The 9,085-nt window shown below is 46.4% G+C and overlaps 1 protein-coding gene across 1 annotated transcript; it reads right to left on the reverse strand.

The window, feature by feature from the left end:
- Positions 1–6,378: 6,378 nt before the first annotated feature.
- On the reverse strand, positions 6,379–8,308 carry LOC139380923 (ADP-ribosylation factor-like protein 4C). Its single transcript, XM_071124090.1, has one exon. The coding sequence runs from the start codon at positions 7,697–7,699 to the stop codon at positions 7,121–7,123; it is 579 nt and encodes a 192-aa protein (XP_070980191.1). The 5' UTR covers positions 7,700–8,308; the 3' UTR covers positions 6,379–7,120.
- Between the last annotated feature and the right edge of the window lie 777 nt (positions 8,309–9,085).

A 9,085-nucleotide genomic window follows, 5' to 3' on the forward strand; every position in this document is an offset into this window, starting at 1 on the left:
CCTTCCTGTGACATCGGGTGGTGTAGGTGTCCTGGAGGGTAGGTAGTTTGCCCCCGGTGATGCGTTGTGCAGACCTCACTACCCTCTGGAGAGCCTTACGGTTGAGGGCGGTGCAGTTGCCATACCAGGCGGTGATACAGCCCGCCAGGATGCTCTCGATTGTGCATCTGTAGAAGTTTGTGAGTGCTTTTGGAAAAAAGCCGAATTTCTTCAGCCTCCTGAGGTTGAAGAGGCGCTGCTGCGCCTTCTTCACGATGCTGTCTGTGTGAGTGGACCAATTCAGTTTGTCTGTGATGTGTATGCCGAGGAACTTAAAACTTGCTACCCTCTCCACTACTGTTCCATCGATGTGGATAGGGGGGTGTTCCCTCTGCTGTTTCCTGAAGTCCACAATCATCTCCTTAGTTTTGTTGACGTTGAGTGTGAGGTTATTTTCCTGACACCACACTCCGAGGGCCCTCACCTCCTCCCTGTAGGCCGTCTCGTCATTGTTGGTAATCAAGCCTACCACTGTTGTGTCGTCCGCAAACTTGATGATTGAGTTGGAGGCGTGCGTGGCCACGCAGTCGTGGGTGAACAGGGAGTACAGGAGAGGGCTCAGAACGCACCCTTGTGGGGCCCCAGTGTTGAGGATCAGCGGGGAGGAGATGTTGTTGCCTACCCTCACCACCTGGGGGCGGCCCGTCAGGAAGTCCAGTACCCAGTTGCACAGGGCGGGGTCGAGACCCAGGGTCTCGAGCTTGATGACGAGCTTGGAGGGTACTATGGTGTTGAATGCCGAGCTGTAGTCGATGAACAGCATTCTCACATAGGTATTCCTCTTGTCCAGATGGGTTAGGGCAGTGTGCAGTGTGGTTGAGATTGCATCGTCTGTGGACCTATTTGGGCGGTAAGCAAATTGGAGTGGGTCTAGGGTGTCAGGTAGGGTGGAGGTGATATGGTCCTTGACTAGTCTCTCAAAGCACTTCATGATGACGGATGTGAGTGCTACGGGGCGGTAGTCGTTTAGCTCAGTTTCCTTAGCTTTCTTGGGAACAGGAACAATGGTGGCCCTCTTGAAGCATGTGGGAACAGCAGACTGGTATAGGGATTGATTGAATATGTCCGTAAACACACCGGCCAGCTGGTCTGCGCATGCTCTGAGGGCGCGGCTGGGGATGCCGTCTGGGCCTGCAGCCTTGCGAGGGTTAACACGTTTAAATGTCTTACTCACCTCGGCTGCAGTGAAGGAGAGACCGCATGTTTTCGTTGCAGGCCGTGTCAGTGGCACTGTATTGTCCTCAAAGCGGGCAAAAAAGTGATTTAGTCTGCCTGGGAGCAAGACATCCTGGTCCGTGACTGGGCTGGATTTCTTCCTGTAGTCCGTGATTGACTGTAGACCCTGCCACATGCCTCTTGTGTCTGAGCCGTTGAATTGAGATTCTACTTTGTCTCTGTACTGGCGCTTAGCTTGTTTGATAGCCTTGCGGAGGGAATAGCTGCACTGTTTGTATTCGGTCATGTTACCAGACACCTTGCCCTGATTAAAAGCAGTGGTTCGCGCTTTCAGTTTCACACGAATGCTGCCATCAATCCACGGTTTCTGGTTAGGGAATGTTTTAATCGTTGCTATGGGAACGACATCTTCAACGCACATTCTAATGAACTCGCACACCGAATCAGCGTATTCGTCAATGTTGTTATCTGACGCAATACGAAACATCTCCCAGTCCACGTGATGGAAGCAGTCTTGGAGTGTGGAGTCAGCTTGGTCGGACCAGCGTTGGACAGACCTCAGCGTGGGAGCCTCTTGTTTTAGTTTCTGTCTGTAGGCAGGGATCAACAAAATGGAGTCGTGGTCAGCTTTTCCGAAAGGGGGGCGGGGCAGGGCCTTATATGCGTCGCGGAAGTTAGAGTAACAATGATCCAAGGTCTTTCCACCCCTGGTTGCGCAATCGATATGCTGATAAAATTTAGGGAGTCTTGTTTTCAGATTAGCCTTGTTAAAATCCCCAGCTACAATGAATGCAGCCTCCGGATAAATCGTTTCCAGTTTGCAGAGAGTTAAATAAAGTTTGTTCAGGGCCATCGATGTGTCTGCTTGGGGGGGGATATATACGGCTGTGATTATAATCGAAGAGAATTCTCTTGGTAGATAATGCGGTCTACATTTGATTGTGAGGAATTCTAAATCAGGTGAACAGAAGGATTTGAGTTCCTGTATGTTTCTTTCATCACACCATGTCACGTTGGCCATGAGGCATACGCCCCCGCCCCTCTTCTTACCAGAAAGATGTTTGTTTCTGTCAGCGCGATGCGTGGAGAAACCCGTTGGCTGCACCGCTTCGGATAGAGTCTCTCCAGTGAGCCATATTTCAGTGAAGCAAAGGACGTTACAGTCTCTGATGTCCCTCTGGAATGCTACCCTTGCTCGGATTTCATCAACCTTGTTGTCAAGAGACTGGACATTGGCAAGAAGAATGCTAGGGAGTGGTGCACGATGTGCCCGTCTCCGGAGTCTGACCAGAAGACCGCCTCGTTTCCCTCTCTTTCTGAGTCGTTTTTTTGGGTCGCTGCATAGGATCCACTCCGTTGTCCTGTTTGTAAGGCAGAACACAGAATCCGCGTCGCGAAAAACATATTCTTGGTCGTACTGATGGTGAGTTGACGCTGATCTTATATTCAGTAGTTCTTCTCGACTGTATGTAATGAAACCTAAGATGACCTGGGGTACTAATGTAAGAAATAACACGTAAAAAAACTAAAAACTGCATAGTTTCCTAGGAACGCGAAGCGAGGCGGCCATCTCTGTCGGCGCCGGAAGTAGTAATACTGGCCAGAATATGGTCCTGCCACGGTCGAGACACACAAACACGGAAAAAACCTACATCTTGCTCCTACGGTCTTATAGGCAGAAACTCGAACAGGATGTACCAGTGAGTAGAACCAATCAACGGTGGTCTGACAAATCGGAATCCCCTCTTCAAGATTGTTTTGAACACGAGTCCTGGGATATATTCCGGTCAGCCTCAGAGAATAACATCGACCTATACACTGACTTGGTGAATGAATTTTTAAGGTAGGGAAGTGCATTGGAGAAGTTGTACCCACTGTGATTATTAAAATCTACCCTAACCAAAAAACGTGGATGGATGGTGGCATTCGCGCAAAACTGAAAGCACTAACCATAGCTGAATATAAACAGTGTAGTTATTCCCTCTGCAAGGCAATCAAACAAGTGAAATGCCAGTACAGGGATAAGTGGAGTCGCAATTCAATGGCTCAGACACTATATGTATCTGGCAGGGTCTACAGGAAATCATGGACTACAAAAAGAAAACCAGCCATGTGACGGACGTCACGCTTCCAGACAAACTAAACACCTTCTTTGCCTGCTTTGAGGATAATACAGTGCCACCGTCGCGACCCGTTAACAAGAACTGCGCCTCCTCCCTCTCCTTCTCCGTGGCCGACGTGAGTAAAACATTTAAATGTATTAACCCTCTCAAGGCTGCTGGCCCAGACGGCATCCCTAGCCGCTTCCTCAGAGCATGTGCAGACCAGCTGACTGGTGTGTTTACAGACATTCAATTGCTCCCTATCCCATTCTGCTGTCCCACATGCTTCAAGATGGTCACTATTGTTCCTGTTCCCAAGAAGGCAAAGATAACTGAACTAAATGACTACCACCCGTAACTCTCACTTCTGTCATCATGAAGGATCATATCACCTCTACCTTACCGGCCACCCTAGACCCACTTCAGTTTGCATACCGCCCTAACAGGTCCACAGACGATGCAATTGACATCACACTGCACACTGCCATATCCCATCTGGGCAAGAGGAATACATATGTAAGAATGCTGTTCATTGACTACAACTCAGCATTCAACACCATAGTACCATTCAAGCTCATCATCAAGCTGGAGGCCCTGGGCCTCAACCCCGCCCTGTGCAATTGGGTTCTGGACTTTCTGACATGCCGCCCTCAGGTGGTGAAGGAAGGAAACAACATCTTCACCTTGCTGACCCTCAACACTGGGGCCCCACAAGGGTGCATGATCAGCCCCCTCCTGTACTCCCTGTTCGCCCATGACTGTGTGGCCTTGCACGCCTCCAACTCAATCATCAAGTTTGCAGACGACACAACAGTAGTGGGCTTGATTACCAACAACAACTAGACAGCCAACAGGGAGGAGGTGAGGGCATCCGGTGTGTGGTGTCAGGAAAACTACCTCTCACTCAACATCAAAAAAAAAGGAGATGATTGTGGCCTTCAGGAAACAGCAGAGGGAGCACCCCCCTATCTACATTGAAAGGACAGCAGTTGAGAAAGTGGAAAGTGTTATGTTCCTCGGCGTACACATCAACGACAAACTGAAATGGTCCACCCACACAGACAGTGTGGTGAAGAAGACGCAACAGCGCTTCTTCAACCTCAGGAGGCTGAAGAAATTTGGCTTGTCACCCAAAACCCTGACTAACTTTTACAGATCCACAATCGAGAGCACCCTGTCGGACTGTATCATCACCGGGGGCTAACTACCTGCCCTCCATGACACCTACAGCACCCGATGTCACAGGAAGGCCAAAAAGATCATCAAGGACAACAACAACCCTGTCAAGGACAACACTGCCTGTTCACACCGCTACCATACAGAAGGCGAGGTCAGTACAGGTGCCTCAAAGCTGGGACCAAGAGACAGAAGAACAGCTTCTATCTCAAGGCCATCAGACTGCTAAACAGCAATCACTAACTCAGAGAGGCTGCTGCCTACTTGGAGAACCAATCCCTGGCCCTTTAACAAATGGATCACTAGTCACTTTAAATAATGCCACTTTAAAAATGTTTACATACCTTACATACTGTGTTTTATACCATCTATTGCACCTTGCCTATGCCGGTCGGCCATCACTTTCTCATTCACCCCTTTTAGATTTGTGTGTATTAGGTAGTTGTTGGGGAATTGTTAGATAACTTGTTAGATATTACAGCATTGTCGGAACCAGAAGCACAAGCATTTCGCTACACTCACAATAACATCTGCTAACCATGTGTATGTGACAAATAAAATGTGATTTTGATTTGAACAATTGTATGGTAGGTACACCCAGTTACACACAGCCTGACTGATCAAACTGTCTTGCCCTTATCAGGTGGCCATCCCCTCCTGATTAATCTCCCTGGCACATAGAACACATACCCAACCACAGTAGGGTTGAACAGGTCACAGACAAAGCACAGAAGGTCCTGTTACCAAGGGATCTCTTTTCTTCTTTCACACTCCAGTAGATACTCCTAATGACTAATGGAGGGGGAGCTGTGTGTGTGTGAGAGAGAGAGAGAGTGCGAGAGATAGAGAGAGACAGTCAGAGAGACAGAGAGACAGAGAGAGACAGTCAGAGAGAGAGAGTCAGAGAGAGAGAGAGCGAGTCAGAGAGAGACAGTCAGTTGCTAATACCTCACAGAGAACCAGTTACTAATACCTCACAGGGAACCAGTTACTAATACCTCACAGGGAACCAGTTACTAATTCCTCACAGAAAACCAGTTACTAATACCTCACAGAGAACCAGTTACTAATACCTCACAGAGAACCAGTTACTAATACTTCACAGAGAACCAGTTACTAATACCTCACAGAGAACCAGCTACTAATACCTCACAGAGAACCAGTTACTAATACCTCACAGAGAACCAGTTACTAATACCTCATCGTTGTCTCTGATTGAGAACCATACCTAGCTAGCCTTTTCCCACCTGTGTTTTGTGGGTTATTATTTTTTCCGTGTGTGTTTGTGTGCACCTCGGTTGCGTCACCTTCTTTGCTGTTTACCTGTTTGGTTTTTGGTTATTTCGGTTTCACTTTCATTAAAAGATGTGGAACTACATGCACGCTGTGCCTTGGTTGATTTATGATAGGGAGTTTGAGGATAGCGAGCGTGACAGGTAGGCCTATCCAAAACACCTCCATTCTAAGACCTGAAACACCATATCCATCCTTCTGGTTTGTGAGCTCAAATTAGTCACACATTAAATCGTAAAATGATTAGGCTACACAGCACCCTCTAGATTGAGAGTAACAGACTAAGTACTAAAGTCTGGCAGATCAGCATTGACTAGAGAGATACCCATTAGCTCTCTGATAGACTAAAGTCATTGAACTGGGTGACCACCCCTTCAGTCACCCTCCTTGTCAAACATCAGGTCAGCTCAATAATTCACATTAAAAACCACACCTCCGGTGGATCACCATCACCCTGGTCAGCTGTTGACATTGTTATGCTATTCCTGTAGGTTCAAACTAGAATTCCTATCTCCCACCATGTAAATAAAAGTAAATCAGTCACAATGCATTTTATATATTTTAATATCAAAAAAATACTTCAATTTTGGCTTTCAGGTACATAAACAGCCTGTGTTTTGCTATACAGTGTAGTACTTTATTATTTTGTTAGGAAATGAAAAGTGCAAAGTAGTGGACCACGTTGCAGGCAATGTTATCTTTAGTCCATCACGCATAGTAAAAGCTAATTCAACACGCAAAGCCTTGTTGACGTCTTCATTAATATACCGAGACAGAGACTGAGGTGAGACTGTCATAACACAGACATCTGTTTGTTATTTTCTCTGAATGAACAGGGTCCATTTCATTTTGACCCACATCCACTTAACGTGCAAAGTCAAACTTGATGTCCGAAGAAGCACTCCGTGAAGACGTGTCGATAGGCTGTCCATAGTCCATCACAGTAGGCCTACAGGTAGGCTATGGGATGCTACTTCAAAATCACATGTTGAACTACAGAATTAGAATCCACCGTACAGCAGCAAATAACGGGCCAGCCCGTTGTCATTTATCAATGCTTTTTTCCTGTGATAAAAGTAATTTCAAGTTTTTTTTGGTTAACCTTGGTATATATCTTGTACACACAGAGGCACCCTCTTGTGTACAAAAGCATAGTTCAGCTAATAGGGTTCATAGCGTCAGCAACTTTGACAATAACCCAATGAAAGGAAATACAAAAATCACCGCAAAGTAAACGTCATTTTAGGGCAACATCGGCATACCCGAAAAGCATTTAGATACAGTAATTTTGCGTATAAAAATGGTCCATATAGGTTACGACACATGGGCGGTCGTTATCGTTTCTTCTTTTGCTTTAAAGATTTTCTCCGCTTTACTATCATCTCATATAGTTTGTCCATACCCTCGTGAAGTCCCTCGCCAATTATGGCGCAGCAAGGTTGGACGTGGTATGCGGTGGATGGAGTGAGCTCGTGGAGAGCCAGCTGTTTTTCAATGTCTGCGACTGGAAGAGATTTGGGCAGGTCCTGCTTGTTGGCTATCACCAGAAGAGGTGTCCCCTGGTTCTCTGCGAATTTTGTGACTTTATGCAGTTCTGTTTTAGCCTCCTCCAACCGGTCAACGTCCACTGAGTCCACCACATAAATGATGCCGTCCGTGCACCGACTGTAGGATTTCCACAGGGGCCGCAGCTTCTCCTGACCTCCGACGTCCCAGAAGTGACAACTGATCCCCTTCGCGGTACCATTACTCAGTTTGATTTTCTCAGTGTTGAATCCAATTGTTGGCACAGTGTTTACGAATTCGTTGAATTTCAGACGATAGAGAACAGTCGTTTTGCCAGCGGAATCCAAACCCAGCATCACAATGTGTAGTGATTGGAAAGCAGATATGTTGGAGAAACTGTTGCCCATTCTCGAAACAGTTGAGGGGAACGCCTGGCTCCTTTATGTAGGACCTATCTGATGGCCTAATAGGCTATAGCGTTTTAATATTCAATAGGCTCTTCGATGAATCCACACAAATAATATCAACAAACGTAATGTCAAGGTGTTTACAGGCCGTGCGCTCTGGCTGGTTGATCCTTGTTTTGCCCTCAGCAGCATTGGTGGACAGTGTCCGCGTCTGGAGGACGCAACGCGGTGGTCATTACAATTCTCCTCACACACTCCAGTTAAGATTCCATGTTGTGACAGTCAAATTCCTCGCACTCACCGAACAGCTTAAGGACGAAAACACCCTCCTTGCGGTCTCTCTGCTGTTTTTCCCGTGAACACTGCGCACTTGTGTCACCCGCGTCTCCTCTGGCACATTGGCTGTCAAAAAAAACTAGCCTCCGGTCCGGGAACGAAAGACATAAATAAATTCACTCCAGAGGTTGTCGATGAGTTCTGGTAATCCTGAGATATGCCTACACTGCGTCCATAAACGACTTTAAAGTTATCGAAGCTATATTTGGGTTGATGTTATGATCTCTATGGTGCGTCACGGCATAAACGGTCCTACCCCTGCGGTCGCTGCAAACACACTGCTGAGAGGATGAGGAAGCAGACTGCTAAACAGCGTAGTAGCCTGCCTCCCTCTCATACCATACCATACGCTCCACCTATTCGAGCCATGCCAAACAAAATACACATGTATTATTATGGTGTCCACATGCACGTCACATGCATATCGAAATATATGTCTAGACATCTAATAACCTTTGCTTAATTCTGATTTGATTCTATTCCCCAATAGGCCTGTGGATTATTACCGGTGTGAGAATATTCCTGACCGGATGATGATAACGAAAATGAATAGAGATTATAGCATAGGTTTAGAACACGGGTTCAAAGCACAGGTTTAGAACACAGGTTTAGAACACAGGTTTAGAACACAGGTTTAAAGCACAGGTTTAGAACACAGGTTTGGAACACAGGTTTAGAACACAGGTTTAAAGCATAGGTTTAGAACACAGGTTGAGAACACAGGTTTAGAACACAGGTTTAGAACACAGGTTTAAAGCACAGGTTTAAAGCACAGGTTTAGAACACAGGTTTAAAGCACAGGTTTAGAACACAGGTTTAAAACACAGGTTTAAAGCACAGGTTTAGAACACAGGTTTAGAACACAGGTTTAAAGCACAGGTTTAGAACACAGGTTTAGAACACAGGTTTAGAACACAGGTTTAGAACACAGGTTTAAAGCACAGGTTTAGAACACAGGTTTAAAGCACAGGTTTAGAACACAGGTTTAAAGCACAGGTTTAGAACACAGGTTTAGAACACAGGTTTAGAACACAGGTTTAGAACACAGGT

This window comes from Oncorhynchus clarkii, chromosome 22 (assembly GCF_045791955.1).
Source record: "Oncorhynchus clarkii lewisi isolate Uvic-CL-2024 chromosome 22, UVic_Ocla_1.0, whole genome shotgun sequence".
Lineage (NCBI taxonomy): Eukaryota > Metazoa > Chordata > Actinopteri > Salmoniformes > Salmonidae > Oncorhynchus > Oncorhynchus clarkii.